The sequence below is a fragment of the Neovison vison genome, chromosome 13, assembly GCF_020171115.1.
Source record: "Neovison vison isolate M4711 chromosome 13, ASM_NN_V1, whole genome shotgun sequence".
Classification (NCBI taxonomy): domain Eukaryota; kingdom Metazoa; phylum Chordata; class Mammalia; order Carnivora; family Mustelidae; genus Neogale; species Neogale vison.
In genome coordinates this window covers 95,887,255-95,907,023 of record NC_058103.1, presented here as the reverse complement: position 1 = coordinate 95,907,023, position 19,769 = coordinate 95,887,255, and the positions used below count along the sequence as shown (strand labels likewise).

The 19,769-nt window shown below is 37.3% G+C and overlaps 1 protein-coding gene across 1 annotated transcript; it reads left to right on the top strand.

Moving 5' to 3' along the window:
• The first annotated feature begins 16,986 nt into the window (after positions 1–16,986).
• Positions 16,987–17,925, top strand: LOC122893388 (olfactory receptor 11G2-like). The gene has a single exon (XM_044230360.1). It carries the CDS (start codon positions 16,987–16,989, stop codon positions 17,923–17,925), a length of 939 nt encoding a protein of 312 aa, XP_044086295.1.
• The last annotated feature ends 1,844 nt before the right edge of the window (positions 17,926–19,769 follow it).

Below are 19,769 nucleotides of genomic sequence, written 5' to 3'. Positions count from 1 at the left end.
GGACCCATGTTTTGATGATTTTTTTCCCAAACATCTAACACTCCTTTTCTCATATTGGATTAGCAAGTCAACTCTCATCTGTTGACACTGTCCATTTGACATGCAATTCTGAGTCTCTTTCTACAATTAAAGGGATGCCTATTTTGATTACTCATTTTTAAATTCTGAATCCAAAATCAGTCCACGCCCATAGCTGTTCTTTTACTTTGCCATTCAAATACTAGCAGTTAATTACAAGATTGCTTTGTTATAGGCAGTAAAATGAGTACATTTTTGGAATAAGTTCATTTAACTCCCATAATAATCCAACATGTTAAATATTACTTATTTTTATTTTATAGGTGAAGTCATTGAAGATTAGATAATTTATTCAAGGTTTCACATCTAATAAGTGAGAATGCCAATAACTGAATTTAGTTCTGAGAGCAGAACCTGAGTTCTCAAATACTAAACTATTTACCCTGCATCTGTACTTGCCAGAGAAGGAAAACAGTGCTTACTGATAACTCATCTCATGCCAGGCACTGTGACAAAATTCTTACATATAAGTTATTTTATTTTTCCTTGAAACATTCTGTGTGTTCGGTATCACTGTTGTAATTTTTAAAAATTCTGATTATCAAAGTAATTTATACTAACACAAAAATTTGGAAGATTCAGAAAAGCTGAGTGCTAAAAAATTACTGATAATTTTATCAAGTAGACATAAATTCAGATAAGAGCTTAGCATATTTACTTTGCTCTATTTTGTTCTAACAATTTTTATTTGTACCTGTGTGGTCATAAAGGATGGATAATTTAGTATCTTGCTTATGTAAGCATTTTTTCCATGTAATTAAAACTCTTCAATGCTACATAATAGTGAGTGTTATATTTATAATATTTCCCTAGTGTATTTAGGCAATTTTGAGTTTTCCAGTCTTAAAATAATGCAATAAAAATCTTTGGGTTTACATGTTAAATTTTAGAATATTTCCCTGGAATAGATTGTTTGAAAGAAAATGATAATGTCAAAATATTGTCATATACATTTTAAAGATGTATACAATTTAATGCTCGCAATACATATTGCCAAATTGCTTTCCAAAATATATTCTCAAAAGATGTGTTGATGAGGATGTCATCTTATGGTATCCTTATAGGCATATGGATGATATTTAAAAATATTTCTTTTTATATTTATAGAAGAAAAACATTCATGTCTCATTTTTATAGTTGTATTATGTTGGTTACTAATAATGTATTTTTCTCCAGTTTTATTGAGATATCATTGACATACAATACTGTATAAGTTTATGATATACAGCATAATGATAATAAGTTTAGTTAACATCCATCATTTCATATAGATATTGACATACAATACTGTATAAGTTTATGATATACAGCATAATAATAATAAGTTTAGTTAACATCCATCATTTCATATAGATACAAAAAAAAGAAAGAAATTTCGTTGTTATGTGAACTCTTAGGATTTACTCTACTTTTATATGTATTGTAGAACAGTGCTAACTATAGTTATCATGTTGTACTTTATATCCATAGTATTTGTCCTATAACTGATAGTTTATACCTTATGACCATCTTTACACAGTTTCCACTTCCCTTATCCCATGCCTATGGTAATCACAAATCTGATCACTTTTTTTAAGTTTATTATATTTTTTAAGATTCTACCTAAAAGTGAGGTCATGCACTATTTGTCTTATTCTGACTTATTTCACTTAGCATAATGCCCTCCAGGTCCATCTATGCTGCTGCAAATGGCAGGATTCCCTTCTTTTAAATAGCTGAATAATATCCAATTGTACATATATGCCACAACTACTTTATCCATTTATCCAATGATGGACACTTGGGTTGTTGCCATGTTTTGGCTATTGTAAATAAAGCCGCTATGAACAGGGGTGTTCAGATATCTCTTTGATACAGGGTTTTTGTTCTTTCAGCTATATTCCCAGAAGTGGAATTGCTGGGTCATATGATAGTTCTACTTTTAATTTTTTGAGCCCTCCACACTGTTTTCCACACTGGCTATACCATATTACAGTTTCAACAATAGTACACAAAAGATTTTTTTTTTTTTTGCCTTTTTTTTTTTTTTTTGCTTCCCCCCGCCCCCGGCTTTGCTTGCATTTGTTATCTCTTGTCTTTTTGCTGCCGGCATCAGACACTGATAGGTGCCCCATTGTATATCCCATTGTTGTTCTGATATGTATTTTGCTAATGATGAGTGATGTCAGCATTTTTCATGTGTATGTTGACCATCTGTATGTCTTCTTTGAGAAAATGTCTATTCTGGTTTTTTGCTGTTGAATTGTATGAATTCTCTCTATATATCTGATATTAACCCTTTATCAGAAATATGTTTTGCAAACATTTTCTTATTTTATAGGTTGTTTTATCATTATGTTATTTCCTTTTACTGTGAAGAAGCTTTTTAGTTTGATATAGTTTCACTTGTTTATTTTTTGTTTTGCTGCTTGTGCTTTATGTGTTTATTCCAAAGGTCACTGCCGAGGTCCATGTCAAAGAGCTTCTTTCCTATTTTTTTTAAGGAGTTTATGGTTTCAGGTCTTATATTTAAGTCTTAAATCTATCTCAAGTTCATTTTTATGAATGGTGTATGATAGGGGTCTGGTTTCATTCTTTTTTTTTAATTAATTTTTTATGAACATATAATGTATTTTTATCCCCAGGGGTACATGTCTGTGAATCGCCAGGTTTACACATTTCACAGCACTCACCATAGCACATAACCTCCCCAATGTCCATAACCACACCATCATCTCCTGACCCCCTTTCCCCCAGCAACCCTCAGTTTATTTTGTGAGGTTAAGAATCTCTTAGGGCTTGTCTCCCTCCCAATCCCATCTTCTTTTACTTATTCTTTTCCTACCCACCAACCCACCGATGTTGCATCTCCACTTCCTCAAATCAGGGAGATCATATGATAGTTGTCTTTCTCTGATTGACTTATTTTGCTCAGCATAATACCCTCTAGTTCCATCCGCTTTGTCACAAATGGCAAGATTTCATTTCCTTTGATGGATGCATAGTATTCCATTGTATGTATATACCACATCTTCTTTATCCATTCATCTGTTGATGGACATCTAGGTTCTTTCCATAGTTTGGCTATTGTGGGCATTGCTACTATAAACATTTGGGTGAACTTGTCCTGTCTGATCACTACATTTTTATCTTTAGGGTAAATACCCAGTAGCATAATTGTTGGGTCATAGGGTAGCTCTATTTTCAATTTTTGAGGAACCTCCATGCTGTTTTCGAAAGTGGTTGCACCACCTTACATTCCCACCAAAAGTGTAGGAGGGTTCCCCTTTCTCCGCACCCTTGCCAGCATCTGTCATTTCCTGCCTTGTTAATTTTAGCCATTCTGACTGGTGTGAGGTGGTATCTCATTGGGGTTTTGATTTGTATTTCCCTGATGCTGAGTGATATGGAGCATTTTTTCATGTGTCTGTTGGCCATTTGGAAGTCTTTTTTGCAGAAATGTTTGTTCATGTCCTCTGCCCATTTCTTGATTGGATTATTTGTTCTTTGGCTGTTGAGTTTGCTGAGCCCTTTATAGATTTTGGGATACTAGTCCTTTATCTGATATGTCATTTGCAAATATCTTCTTCCATTCTGTCAGTTGTCTTTTGGTTTTGTTGACTGTTTCATTTGTTGTGCAAAAGCTTTTGATCTTGATGAAATCCCAATAGTTCATTTTTGCCCTTACTTCCCTTGCCTTTGGTGATGTTCCTAGGAAGAAGTTGCTACAGATGAGGTCCAAGAGGTTGCTGCCTGTGTTCTCCTCAAGGATTTTGATGGATTCTTTCCTCACATTGAGGTTCTTCATCCATTTTGAGTCTATTTTCATGTGTGATGTAAGGAAATGGTCCAATTTCCTTTTTCTGCATGTGGCTGTCCAATTTTCCCAACACCATTTGTTGAAGAGACTTTTTTTCCATTGGACATTCCTTCCTGCTTTGTTGAAGATTAGTTGACCATAGAGTTGAGGGTCTATTTCTGGGCTTTCTATTCTGTTCCATTGATCTATGTGTCTGTTTTTGTGCCAGTACTATGCTGTCTCTCTTTTTTTTAAATTTCCACTTTATCCTTTTTATTTTCATTTTATTTTTTTATTATTCTTATTTTTAAAAAATTATTTATTTATTTATTTATTTTTTATTTTCAGCATAACAGTATTCCTTGTTTTTTTTCCAATTTATTTATTTTCAGAAAAACATTATCATTATTTTTTCACCACACCCAGTGCTCCTTGTTTTTGCACTACACCCAGTGCTCCATGCAATCTGTGCCCTCTCTAATACCCACCACCTGGTTCCCCCAACCTCCCACCCCCCCACCCCTTCAAAACCCTCAGATTGTTTTTCAGAGTCCATAGTCTCTCATGGTTTACCTCCCCTTCCAATTTCCCTCAACTCCCTTCTCCTCTCTAACTCCCCTTGTCCTCATGCTATTTGTTATGCTCCACAAATAAGTGAAACCATATGATAATTGACTCTCTCTGCCTGACTTATTTCACTCAGCATAATCTCTTCCAGTCCCGTCCATGTTGCTACAAAAGTTGGGTATTCATCCTTTCTGATGGAGGCATAATATTCCATAGTGTATATGGACCACATCTTCCTTATCCATTCGTCCGTTGAAGGGCATCTTGGTTCTTTCCACAGTTTGGTGACTGTGGTCATTGCTGCTATAAACATTGGGGTACAGATGGCCCTTCTTTTCACTACATCTATATCTTTGGGGTAAGTACCCAGTAATGCAGTTGTAGGGTCATAGGGAAGCTCTATTTTTAATTTCTTGAGGAATCTCCACACTGTACTCCAAAGTGGCTGCACCAACTTGCATTCCCACCAACAGTGTAAAAGGGGTCTTCTTTCTCCACATCCCCTCCAACACATGTTGTTTCCTGTCTTGCTAATTTTGGCCATTCTAACTGGTGTAAGGTGGTATCTCAATGTGGTTTTAATTTGAATCTTCCTGAGGGCTAGTGATGATGAACATTTTTTTCATGTGTCTGATAGTCTTTTGTATGTCTTCGTTGGAGAAGTGTCTGTTCATATTTTCTGTCCACTTTGTGATATGATTATCTGTTTTGTGTGTGTTGAGTTTGAGGAATTCTTTATAGATCCTGGATATCATACTGTCTTGATGATGAAAGCTTTGTAATAGAGCTTGGAGTCTGGAATTGTGATGCCACCAACTTTGGCTTTCTTTTTCAGTATTCCTTTGGCTATTCGAGGTCTTTTCTGTTTCCATATAAATTTTAGGATTATTTGTTCCATTTCTTTGAAAAAAAAAAAAGGATGGTATTTTGATAGCGATTGCATTGAATATGTAGATTGCTTTAGGTAGTATAGACATTTTCACAATATTTGTTATTCCAATCCATGAGCATGGAACTTTTTTCCATTTCTCTGTGTCATTCTCAATTTCTTTCAGGAGTACTTTATAGGTTTCTGACTACAGATTCTTTGCCTCTTGGTTAGGTTTATTCCTAGGTATCTTATGGTTTTGGGTGCAACTATAAATGGGATTGACTTCTTAATTTCTCTTTCTTCTGTCTTGCTGTTGCTGCATAGAAATGTACCTGATTTTTGTGCATTGATTTTATATCCTGACACTTTAATGAATTCCTGTACAAGCTCTAGCAGTTTTGGTGTGGAGCCTTTTGGGTTTTCCACATATAGTATCATATCATCTGCAAAGAGTGATAGTTTGACTTCTTCTTTGCCAATTTGGATGCCTTTAACTTCTTTTTGTTGTCTGCTTGCTGAGGCTAAGACTTCTAATACTATGTTGAATAGCAGTGGTGATAACGGACATCCCTGCCGTGTTCCTGACCTTAGCGGAAGAGCTTTCAGTTTTTCTCCATTGAGAATGATATTTGTGGTGGGTTTTCATAGATGGCTTTGATAATATTGAGGTATGTGCCCTCTATCCCTATACTTTGAAGGGTTTTAATCAGGAAGGGATGCTGTACTTTGTCAAATGCTTTTTCAGCATCTATTGAGAGTATTATATGGGTCTTGTTCTTTCTTTTATTGATGTATTGTATCACATTGATTGATTTGCGGATGTTGAACCAACCTTGCAGCCCTGGAATAAATCCCACTTGGTCGTGGTGAATAATCCTTTTAATGTACTGTTGGATCCTATTGGCCAGTATTTTGGTGACTAATTTTTGCATCTGTGTTCATCAAGGATATTGGTCTGTAATTCTCTTTTTTGATGAGATCCTTGTCTGGTTTTGGGATCAAGGTGATGCTGGCCTCATAAAATGAGTTTGGCAGTTTTCCTTCCATTCCTATTTTTTGGAGGAGTTTCAGGAGAATAGGAATTAATTCTTTAAATGTTTGGTAGAATTGCCCTGGGAAGCCATCTGGCCCTGGGCTTTTGCTTGTTTGGAGATTTTTGATGACTGCTTCAATCTCCTTACTGGTTATGGGTCTGTTCAGGTTATCTATTTCTTCCTGGTTTCGTTGGTAGTTTATATGTCTCTAGAAATGTATCCATTTCTTCCACATTGTCGAAAGTATGTTCTTATAATTGTTTGTATTTCTTTGGTGTTGGTTGTGATCTCTGCTCTTTCATTCATGATTTTATTTATTTGGGTTCTTTCTCTTTTCTTTTTGATAAGTCTGGCCAGGGGTTTATCAATCTTATTAATTCTTTCAAAGAATCAGCTCCTAGTTTCGTTGATTTGCTATTTTTTTTTCAGTTTCTATTTTATTGTTCTGCTCTGATCATTATTATTTCTCTTCTCCTGCTGGGTTTAGGCTTTCTTTGTTGTTCTTTCTCCAGCTCCTTTAAGTGTAGGGTTAGGTTGTGTATTTGAGACCTTTCTTGTTTTTTTGAGAAAGGATTGTATCACTATATACTTTCCTCTCAGGATTGTCTTTGCTGTTTCCCACAGATTTTGAACCAACGGGTTTTCATTATCATTTGTTTCCATGAATTTTTTCAATTCTTCTTTAATTTCCTGGTTGACCCATTCATTCTTTAGAAGGATTAACTGCAAGACTAAAAAATCACAGGCAGAAAGCCATCAGTTCCGTGGTTTGTTTTCTCCTCCTCTGGAATTCTGCTGCTCTCCTTGGTATTGAAACTGCACTCCTTGTTAGGTGAACTTGGTCGTGTCTGGATTTCTTGTTGATCTTCTGGGGGAGGGGCCTGTTGTAGTGATCCTCAAGTGCTTTGCCCCAGGTGGAATTGCACCGCCCTTACCAGGGGTCAGGCTGAGTGATCTGCTCGGCTTTGCTTTCAGGAGCTTTTGTTCCCTGAGCGCTTTCCGTAGAGTTCCGGAGGACGGGAATACAAATGGCGGCCTCCTGGTCTCCGGCCCGGAGGAGCCGAGAGCCCGGGCCCCGCTCCCCAGTGCGCCCTCAGAGAACAGCTCTTAGTAACTCGCGTCTGCCTAACCTCCGGCCGCGCTCCGAGCTCACCGAGCCTGCGACCGGTTCAAGGCAACCCCGAGCTGCGAGCTTACTGTTTGGGTTCTTTCCAAATTTCCTCTTGTGACTGAGTTCTAGATTCAGAGCATTGTTGTCTGAAAATATGTAGGGAATGACTCCAATCTTTTGATACTGGTTGAGACCTGATTTATGACCCAGGATGTGGTCTATTCTGGAGAATGTTCCATGTGAACTACAGAAGAATGTGTATTTTGTTGTTTTGGGATGGAATGTTCTGAATATATCTGTGATGACCATCTAGTCCAGTGTGTCATTTAAGGCCTTTGTTTCCTTGCTGATCTTTTGTTTGGATGATCTGTCCATTTCAGTGATGGGAGTGTTAAAGTCCCCTTTTATTATTGTATTATTGTTGATGTGTTTCTTTGAGTTCGTTATTAATTGGTTTATATAGTTGGCTTTTCCCATGTTAGGGGCATAGATACTTAAAATTATTAGAGCTTCTTGTTAGATAGACCCTTTGAGTATGATATAGTGTCCTTCCTCATCCCTTATTATAGACTTTGGCTTAAAGTCTAATTGATCTGATATAAAGATTGCTATCCCAGCTTTCTTTTGATGTCGATTAGCATGGTAAATTCTTTTCCACCCCCTCACTTTATATCTGGAGGTGTCTTTGGGTCTAAAATGAGTTTCTTGTAGGCAGCATATTGATGGGTTTTGTTTATCCATTCTGATATCCTGTGTCTTTTGATTGGGGCATTAGCCCATTTATATTCAGGGTAACTATTGAGAGATATGAGTTTAATGCCATTGTATTGCCTGTAAGGTGACTGTTACTGCATATTGTCTCTGTTTCATTCTGGTCTACTACTTTTAGGGTCTCTCTTTGCTTAGAGGACCCTTTTCAATATTTACTGTAGAGCTGGTTTGGTGTTTACAAATTCTTTCAGTTTTTGTTTGTCCTGGAAGCTTTTTATCTCTCCTTCTATTTTCAATGATAGCCTAGCTGAATATAATATTCTTGACTGCATGTTTTTCTCATTTAGTGCTCTGAATATATCATGCCAGTTCTTTCTGGCCTGCCAGGTCTCCGTGGATAAGTCCGCTACCTATCTGATATATTTACCATTGTGTGTTACAGACCTCTTTTCCCAAGCTGCTTTTAGGATTTTCTCTTTGTCACTAAGATTTGTAAATTTTACTATTAGATGACGGTGTGTGGATGTGTACTTATTGATTTTGAGGGGGATTCTCTGCATCTCCTGGATTTTGATGCTTGTTCTTTTTGCCATATTAGGGAAATTCTCTACAATAATTCTCTCCAATATACCTTCTGCTCCCCTCTCTCTTCTTCTTCTGGAATCCCAATTATTCTAATATTGTTTCATCTTATGGTGTCACTTATCTCTCGACTTCTCTCCTCATGTTCCAGTACTTGTTTGTCTCTCTTTTGCTCAGCTTCTTTATTCTCTGTCTTTTGGTCTTCTATATTACTAATTCTTTCTTCTGCTTCATTTATCCTAGCAGTAAGATCCTCCATTTTTGATTGAACCTTATTAATAACTTTTTTTATTTCAACTTGGTTAGATTTTAGTTCTTTTATTTCTTTAGAAAGGGCTTTAATCTCTCTGGGGAGGGTTTCTCTGATATCTTCCATGCCTTTTTCGAGCCTGACTAGAACATTGAGAATCATAATTCTGAACTCTAGTTCTGAAATATTGCCAATGTCCATATTGATTAGGTCCCTAGCCTTTGGTATTGCCTCTTGTTCTTTTTTTTTGTGGTGAGTTTTTCTGCCTTGTCATTTTGTCCAGATAAAAATATATGAAGGATCAAATAAAATATTAAAGGGTTGGGAAAGACCCAGGAAAATATGTTTTAACCAAATCAGAAGAGTCCCCAAATCGTGGGAGGGAAAAAGGGGATAAAAAGAAGTTCAGGAAAAAAAAAGTTAAAAAAAGAAAACAAATGAAAAAATATTCAAAAAGAAAAGAAAAAAAATATATGTATTAGACTGGTGACTAGAACAGGGTCACCCACTTAATTCTGGGAGTATTTTGGTCCCTTAGAAGAAACTACCTCCCAAATTTTAAAGAATGGAAAACATATATAAGGGTAGACACAGTGAAGGGATGGGACATGCCTATAAAGATGTGAAATTTTTTTTTAAATTTTTAAAAAAGTTGTTCATAAAGTAAGTTGGTTGGGAGAATAAAGAAAAAGAAAATGGAGCGAAATTGCTTGGGTTGGAGACTAGAACAAGCCCAGAGCTAGATTTAGTGTATATTTTGTTCTTTTAGGAGATGTTGTACCCCAGATTTTTTAGAAGAAAAAACCCTATGTGTATACAAAAAATAAAGTTGGATATAATGTAGGATAAAATATGACTAATAATGAAGGCTCAAAAAAGATTATTATTTCTTGAGGAATCTCCACACTGTTCTCCAAAGAGGCTGCACCAACTTGCATTCCCACCAACAGTGGAAGAGGGTTCCCCTTTCTCCACATCCCCTCCAACACATGTTGTTTCCTGTCTTGTTAATTTTGGCCATTCTAACTGGTGTAAGGTGATATCTCAATGTGGTGGTTTTAATTTGAATCTCCCTGAGGGCTAGTGATGATGAACATTTTTTCATGTGTCTGATAGCCAATGAAGTATGTCTTCATTGGAGAAGTGTATGTTCATATCTTCTGCCCATTTTTTGATATGATTATCTGTTTTGTGTGTGTTGAGTTTGAGGAGTTCTTTATAGATCCTGGATATCAACCTTTTGTCTGTACTGTCATTTGCAAATATCTTCTCCCATTCCGTGGGTTGCCTCTTTGTTTTCTTGACTGTTTCCTTTGCTGTGCAGAAGCTTTTGATTCCCTATGACCCTGCAATTGCACTACTGGGGATTTACCCCAAAGATATAGATGTAGTGAAAAGAAGGGCCATCTGTACCCCAATGTTTATAGTAGCAATGGCCATGGTCACCAAACTGTGGAAAGAACCAAGATGCCCTTCAACGGACGAATGGATAAGGAAGATGTGGTCCATATACACCATGGAGTATTATGCCTCCATCAGAAAAGACGAATACCCAACTTTTGTTATCAACTTGAATGGGACTGGAAGAGATTATGCTGAGTGAAATAAGTCAGGCAGAGAGAGTCAATTATCATATGGTTTCACTTATTTGTGGAGCATAACAAATAGCATGGAGGACAAGGGGTGTTAGAGCGGAGAAGGGAGTTGGGGTAAATTGGAAGGGGAGATGAACCACGAGAGACTATGGACTCTGAAAAACAATCTGAGGGTTTTGAAGGTGCGGGGGTGGGAGGTTGGGGTACCAGGTGGTGGGTATTATAGATGACATGGATTGCCTGGAGCACTGAGTATGGTGCAAAAATAATGAATACTGTTATGTTGAAAATAAATAAAAAATAAATTAAAAAAAAGAAGCCAAATGATTAAAAAAATTCAAAATAAAAGATTATTATTATTTTTTTGAAAGGTATTATTAAGATAAATTAGTTAAAAACGTTAAAAGAGGAAAGGGTGAAAGTTAAAAAAAATTTAGCAGAAGGAAAAAAATTAACTGCAAGACTAAAGAATAGTGTGGAGAAAGCCATGGATTCCATGCTTTGCTTTCTCCTCTGGAATTTGGCTGTTCTCCTTGGTAAGTGAACTTGGTCTTGGCTGGATTTCTTGTTGATCTTCTGGGGGAGGGACCTGTTGTAGTGATTCTCAAATGTTTTTGCCTGAGGTGGACTTGCCCCGCCCTTACCAGTGGCCAGGCTAAGTAATCTGCTTGGGTTCGCCTTCGGGAGCTTTTGTTCCCTGAACACTTTCTGTAGAGTTCCGGAGAATGGGGATGATAATGGCAGCCTCCCAATCTCCAGCCTGGAGGAGCCAAGAGCTCCAGGTCCCACTCCTCAGTGTGCTTTCAGAGAAAAGCACTCAATCACTCCATCTCCCTGGCCTCTGGCCACACTTACAGAAAAGCACTCAAGGGACGCCTGGGTGGCTCAGTTCGTTAAGCGGCTGCCTTTGGCTCAGTTCATGATCCCAGCCTCCTGGGATCGAGTCCCACATCGGGCTCCTTGCTTGGCAGGGAGCCTGCTTCTCCCTCTGCCTCTGCCTGCCACTCTGTCTGCCTGTGCTTGCTCTCGCTTCTCTATGACAAATAAATAAATAAAATCTTTAAAAAAAAAAAAAAAAAAAGAAAAGCACTCAATTGCTCCCACCTCCTTGGCCTCCAAGCTGTGAGCTCACCCAGCCTGTGACTGGTTCAAGGAACCCTGAGATGAGAGCTCACTCCTCAGCTTTGTCTCTGTAGCCAGCTTCCCTGCTCTAATACCTGTGAACTCTGTGACATTCAGACACCCCCGATCCTTCTGTGACCCCGTGGGACCTGGAGCCACGCTGACCCTGCATGGGGTCACCCCGGTTTAGCCTCTGGAGTTATGTCCAAGTGGAGCAGACTTTTAAAAGTCCTGATTTTGTGCTCCATTGCTTTGCCGCTTGCAGGGAGCCGGCCCCTCCCCCTGTGGTCTATCTTTCCGTCACTTTGGAGTCACTTCTTCGCTGGTCCAACCTTTCATAAAGTGATCGATTTTCTGTTTCTAGAATTGCTGCTCTTCTTCTCTTCCATCTCCTGTTGAATTTGTAGGTGTTTGCAATGGATTGATAAGCTATCTAGCTGATCTCCTGCTACCTGATGTAGTCTCAGCTTGCTACTTCTCTGCCATCTTGACTCCTCCCCCTGGTTTCATTCTTTTTAAATATGAATATCCAATTTTCCCAGCACTGTTTATTGAAGAGCTTGTCTTTTCTCCATTAAGCATTCTTGGCTCCCTTGCCAAATATTAGTGAACCATACATGCATGGGCTTCTTTCTGGTCTCCTGAGTTGCTCCATTGGCTATGTACCTGTTTTTATGGCAATACCATACTATTTTTATTACTATAGTTTTATAATGTAGTTTGAAACCATAAAGGTTGATGCCTCCAGATTTGTTCTTCTTTCTCAAGATTGCTTTGGAGTCTTTTGTGTTTCCATACAAGATTTAGTATTATTTTCTCTATGTCTGTGAAAAATACCATTGGAATTTTGATAGGGATCTTATTAAATTTGCAAATTACTTTGGGTAGTTTGGACTTTTTAATAATATTAATCCTTCCAATCCATGAACATAGAATATATTTCCACTTATTTGTATCTTCAGTTACTTTTGTCAATGTCTTATACATCAATCTTTATTCTAAAGCCTAAAATAATGGAAATAGACATGATGCCATTATATTTATTTCACTTTGAAAATTAGCAACCAGTTGCTCAAAAAAAGGAAGAAAAGAAGGTCACCAGTTATGGAATATTTTGTTTATAACTTTAGAACTTACCTGTTGTGATTAATTAAAAAGAGGAAAATTGAGCTGACCAAATTGTATCTGTTCTTATCTGAAACAATGGTTTTTTTTTTCTTTTTTTTTCAAAGATTTTATTTATTTATTTGACAGACAGAGGTCACAAATAGGCAGAGAGAGGAGGAAGCAGGCTCCCTGCTGAGCAGAGAACCTGATGCGGGGCTCAATCCCAGGACCCTGGGATCATGACCTGAGCTGAAGGCAGAGGCCTTAGCCCACTGAGACACCCAGGTGCCCAATGGTTTTTAAAGAAGCTTCCACAATGGGTAGAGTGAAACTTTTTAAGGTCTGAATATCCTGCAAGAAGTCTGAGAAGACAACAGATATATATGTCTAGGAAGTCTATGGGTTGTGCATCCTATTTGTCTCTTCATGACTTACTAAAAATTAAAAAAAAAAATTGTGTACCCTAGAGGGCAATCAGGATCTCTCCCAGTGTTCCTTTGTGTGGGTCCTTAGGATAAAGCAAGCAAACTGAAGGAGGGGAGACAAAGGAGCTATCTTTCCTCTAAATAATAATCCTGTCAGAGCTAGAAGTAGTTGAATGCTCAGAAACTGATACTTTCTCCTGGAGACAGGACACTTGGATTTCACTGGCGGTTAGACAAATCTCACTAGAGTGAGTGTGAATGAATCCCTATTTTATTCTATCTTTCATACAATAGATGGCTAATATACATGTGTGCTAAATGAATGAATAGAATAGATGTCTTTAGAAAGTCATATTAACTGAGAATTTAACCACATGGTATATCATCTACTTTAAGTGGCCAGATGGGGAGAGGCCCCATGAGTTTTCTCTTTGATAAAATTCCTGTGAGAATGAATATTACTTTGAAAAATTTCAGATGTACAAGGAAATGAATCTGGTGAAATTTTTCACATGTCTCAAACTTAAAAGTCTTATTGTCTCTTAAAAATTTCTAAACCAGTTTTAGTCATTTGTATCATGAAAAACTCAGACTCATGTCTCATAATTCTAGTATCTCCTATGATCATATAATTATCCTCTTAGTAACTTAGCTTCAATATGGTAACTTTATTTCCATGGTTCCCCTCCACAATCTTCCCAAATTGCTTCTGACCCTCTTCAAATCACCTTGCTGTTCTTGCTTTTAATCATAGTCACCTCAGTGATCAGGTCTTTTATATATTTATATATAATAATGCAGTGGCCTGCCCTGCTTATTGTTAGGTTTGCTTAAAACATGCTCATTCAGGTGGATGCTGAAAATGATGTTGAGATGGGAGAGGATGGGGTGGGGAGTATTCCCTGTTACTAGCTACCATTCATGCTGGGTTGGCAAGAGAGGGGAGACCTGCTATATCCTATAGCAGGCAGAAGAGGGGACAGATGTCCTCAATATTATTATTTGATCAAGCTCTCTCTATGCTGCTTTAACTTGCAATCTATTTGGGTTAGATTGATTATGAACTTTGGAATCATGCAAACCTGGGTTCATGTTTTGTCTGTCTGATTTACTACTCTATGACATGGGAAACTATTGAATATTGATGAAACCTGTCATTCTAGTGGCTTACTTGAAGTTTATCTCTGGGTAAGAAAGAGTTTTGTCAGTTCAGATCTAGGGACACTACTTCACTTCTGCCTTCCCAGCTTTAACATCTGCAAGGCAGTAGAGGAGAGAGCTATGCCTGGACTCTTAAGTTTTAACCAAAATGGATTTTTTTTCCCCACAGAAAAAGAATTTTCTTAATAATGATTCAACAGCTCCCCTCAAAATTTATAACAAAATCTATAGTTGAAATACTTACTGTGTGAAGGGGACTGAAAACAGAATAGAAGCTAACAGGTTGGAATCAGAGAAAAAGGAAAATTGTATAGAATAATGTCAAAGGGCATCAGTCCATGGGGTAAGGAATAATTAAAAATTACCGCAGTAATCAGTTGAGCTTCTTTGAACCACTCTGGAATGGAGCTATAATGTTTTTATTGAGATATTTATTCTGAGTTCCATATGTGATTTTATTTTTTTATTTTTAAAAAATATTTTATTTAGAGAGAGAGAGAAAGAGCACAAGCAGGGGGAAGGCAGAGCGAGAGGGAGAAGCAGATTCCTCATGCAGGGCTTAATCCCAAGACCCTGGGGATCATGACCTGAGCCAAAGGCAGATGCTTAACTGACTGAACCATCTAGGTGCATATGTGATTTTAGGACATGTTTTCAAAGGTTAGTTAGGGGCATAGAAGTGTATTAAGTTCATATCATTCCTAAGATTGAATGTGTGAAGATCAGAATGTATATAGAAGCTAAATATTCTTCTTTTAGGTTCAAACAAATCCTTTTTAGGAAGAACCTGCTCATATTTTGGTTATGGTAGTTAGGGCAATAAAATGAGCCCTGCTCCCAAAATTTACTTTATGCTAGACACTGTGCTAGGTGCTTTACAAACATTATATTTAATGCTTTGTTAATGCTTCATGATAGGTATTACCCTGATTTTGCAGATAAAGAAATTGAAACTCAGAGAGAGAGAAAGAGAATCTTATAAATCTTATATTAAAAAGAGCTAGGATTTCATTTTGGATCTTTTTGAATTCTGACTCTTAATTTTTCTTTAAAACTAAAATAAATATTTGTATAATTATGGTAAAACCTACACCTAATTCTTTTTTTTAAAAGTTTTTTTAAAATTAATTATTTTTGTTAACATACAACATATTATTTGCCCCAGGGGTACAGGTCTGTGAATCATCAGGCTTACACACTTCACAGCACTCACCGTAGCACATACCCTCCCCAATGTCCATAACCACACCACACTCTCCATACCTCCCTCCCCCCAGCAAACCTCAGTTTGTTTTGTGAGATTAAGAATCTCTTATGGTTTGTCTCCTTTCCGATCCCATCTTGTTTCATTTTTTCCTTCCCTACCCCCCACAACCCTCCACACTGCCTCTCAAATTCCTCATATCAGAGAGATCATATGATAATTGTCTTTCTCTGACTGACTTATTTCACTCAGCATAATACCCTCTAGTTTCATCCGCGTTGTTGCAAATGGCAAGATCTCATTTCTTTGGATGGCTGCATAGTATTCCATCCTACACCTCATTCTTAGTCACTTTGACTTTGTACTTAAAAAAACACTAAGATGTCAAGCCCTTTGGTTTTTCACTAAACTGTGTATATTTAAAATGAAAATTGAGGGAAAATAATATACATAGAAAACAAAAATGAGCAGGTAGAAAATCTGTTCTAAGTAAAAAATAAATTATGCCATGCTATTTTAAAAAAGAGTAAACTGGAAAATTTTGCAAAGGAACTGAAATGCTATAGAGCTAACATAAATGAAGGGGATTCCACTGAGGATAATTTGAGTCAAATTAAAATATTTAAGTATTTTTAAAGCACATATTATATTCCTTAGTTTAGAGGGAATTGCTGAGTTATCATTCAGTTATTTATGAACTCTCTTTTATTTTATATCCTTCTGTTTCTAACTCAGTAATATAGGCTCCATATTTTACTTTCATTGTTGTCAATTCACATCTTTTGAAACAACCTTCCCTGAGTTTAAACTTCTCTGGCACCCATAGAGTATAATAGTAATTCTCAAAAACCAGGCATTGTCTTTGTAACACTAGAATCATCTGGGGATGTCAGTCTTTAATGGAAATTAATTAGTGAATTAATGTATTTGTATAAGGATGTGCCTTTCTTATTATGCTCTGCCAAGCTTCTATAATAATGTAGTTAAATAGTGAAATTTGAAGTCATATTTTAGGCAATAAAATATTTCAGTGCTGTTTAAGAGTATAAACTCCTTCCTGAAGCTTATTAGCTGTACTAGAGTTAAAGGTGAGCATTTAAGGTGTATAATGATTCATTTCTATCTCTTTTTCTCATAGGCTAAAATAAGAAGAAAAAGCTTTGGAGAAAATAGTTAAAGTAATACTTAAAGTAATGTTACTAGTGGTGTTTTTCTATTTGTCTTCCAACAGAGCTATTTTGAAAACAATTCTTCATGTTGACTAATTTTGTTATCTACTTATAATACCACCTAATTCTGATGAGAAATTGAGGTATTAAGGAGGGCTGAATAAAATAGGAGACTCTTAATATGTAGTTCTGATTATGTCTCTGTACATGTTAAGTTAGAAATGCATATTTTGCCTAACAATAATGACACTGCTGTCATTCATGAATTCATCCTCCTGGGTTTCCTATGTAGTCAAGAGATGGAAATTCTCCTTTTTGTTTTGTTCTCCATCATCTACATCTTGACTTTGTTGGGCAACAGTGCTATTATCTGTGCTGTATGGTGGAACCAGCAACTCCACACTCCTATGTATACTTTATTGTCCAACTTCTCTTTCCTGGAGATCTGCTACATCAATTCCAATGTGCCCAACATGTTGTTCAACTTCCTATCCAAGACCAAGACCATCTCCTATAATGGCTGCATCTTACAGTTCTACATCTTCCTCTCTCTTTGTGCCACAGAACTTTTCTTCCTGGCCCTCATGGCATTTGATAGGTATGTTGCCATCTGCCATCCACTGCATTACCTTACCATAATGACCAGGAAAATCTACGGAATCCTTGTGTCTGCTTGCTGGGTGGGTGGGTTCCTCTGGTTGGTGACCCCAGCCACCCTTATCTCCCAAGTTCCGTTTTGTGGTTCAAATGTCATTGATCACTACCTCTGTGATCTTGGGGCAATGTTGGCCATATCATGTGTACCTGTCCCTAAGACAATGCTGACTTGTAGCATTTTCAGTGCTGTAATAACATTTATCACTTTGTTCTACATCCTTGTGTCCTACATACTGGTCCTTCGAGCTGTGGTTCAGGTTCCCAAAAGTTCAAGTAGGAAAAAAGCCTTCTCCACATGTGCTTCCCACCTGATAGTTGTGTTCCTATTTTATGGCTCAATTATGGTGATGTATGTAAGCCCAGGGGCAGCCAATCAGCCTGGTATGCAGAAGTTCTTGACAATGTTCTATTCAATTGCAACTCCACTTTTAAATCCTCTGATCTACAGCCTCAGGAATAAGGAGATGAAGATTGCCCTCAGGAAAATTATGTGTAAAGTTTAGAAATAATTTCTGAATGGGAGATGGTATGGTGAGATGAAATTCCTTTTGATTCCTGTTGTATAGAATCTAGAAAAATTATACTTAAAAGCAAGAAAATGTACTAGATTTAGAATAAATAAGTCCACATGAGAATTCTTAAAATTCAAAGCTTCTCTCGATTCCATATTGATTAACTATGGGTAAGTTACTTAAATTGTTATTTGTCTGCTTTCCCAGTTTTAATTGGAGATGATCTTAGTAATCAGGTCTGCATCATAGAGTGTTTAGAAATAAATGAGTTAATATATGGAAGCCTTTAAAATAGTGCCTGGCACTCAATATATATTATATAATGTAATTGATATACTATTATCAATTATATCAAAATTTATTATCATTAGCTATTGTTGCCAATTTATGACCTTCAGCAATTTCTTTTTTATAAACTTTTTTTTCCAATTTATTTATTTTCAGAAAAACAGTATTCATTATTTTTTCACCACACCCAGTGCTCCATGCAAGCCGTGCCCTCTATAATACCCACCACCAGGTTCCCCCAACCTCCCACCCCCCCGCCACTTCAAACCCCTCAGACTGTTTTTCAGGGTCCATAGTCTCTCATGGTTCACCTCCCCTTCCAATTTACCCAAATTCCCTACTCCTCTCTAACGCCCCTTGTCCTCCATGCTATTGGTTATGCTCCACAAATGAGTGAAACCATATGATAATTGACTCTCTCTGCTTGACTTATTTCACTCAGCATAATCTCTTCCAGTCCCGTCCATGTTGCTACAAAAGATGGATATTTATCCTTTCTGATGGAGGCATAATACTCCATAGTGTATATGGACCACATCTTCCTTATCCATTCATCCGTTGAAGGGCATCTTGGTTCTTTCCATAGTTTGGCGACTGTGGCCATTGCTGCTATAAACATTGGGGTACAGATGGCCCTTCTTTTCACGACATCTGTATCTTTGGGGTAAATACCCAGGAGTGCAATTGCAGGGTCGTAGGGAAGCTCTATTTTTAATTTCTTGAGGAATCTCCACACTGTTCTCCAACGTGCCTGCACCAACTTGCATTCCCACCAACAGTGTAAGAGGGTTCCCCTTTCTCCACATCCTCTCCAACACATGTTGTTTCCTGTTTTGTTAATTTTGGCCATTCTAACTGGTGTAAGGTGATTTCTCAATGTGGTTTTAATTTGAATCTCCCTGAGGGCTAATGATGATGAGCATTTTTTCATGTTTCTGATAGCCATTTGTATGTCTTGATTGGAGAAGTGTCTGTTCATATCTTCTGCCCATTTTTTGATGTGTTTGCCTGTTTCGTGTGGGTTGAGTTTGAGGAGTTCATTATAGATCCTGGATATCAACCTTTTGTCTGTACTGTCATTTGCAAATATCTTCTCCCATTCCGTGGGTTGCCTCTTTGTTTTTTTGACTGTTTCCTTTGCTGTGCAGAAGCTTTTGATTTTGATGAAGTCCCAGAAGTTTATTTTCGCTTTTGTTTCCTTTGCCTTTGGAGACGTATCTTGAAAGAAGTTGCTGTGGCTGATATCAAAGAGATTACTGCCTATGTTCTCCTCTAAGATTCTGATAGATTCCTGTCTCACGTTGAGGTCTTTTATCCATTTTGAGTTGATCTTTGTGTACGGTGTAAGAGAATGGTCGGTTTCATTCTTCTACATATAGCTGTCCAGTTTTCCCAGCACCATTTATTGAAGAGACTGTCTTTTTTCCACTGTATATTTTTTCTTGTTTTGTCGAAGATTAATTGACCATAGAGTTGAGGGTCCATATCAGGGCTCTCTACTCTGTTCCACTGGTCTATGTGTCTGTTTTTATGCCAGTACCATGCTG

Coding starts and splice junctions, on each gene's coding strand:
- LOC122893388 (XM_044230360.1), top strand. CDS start 16,987: ATGCATATTTTGCCTAACAATAATGACACTGCTGTCATTCATGAATTC.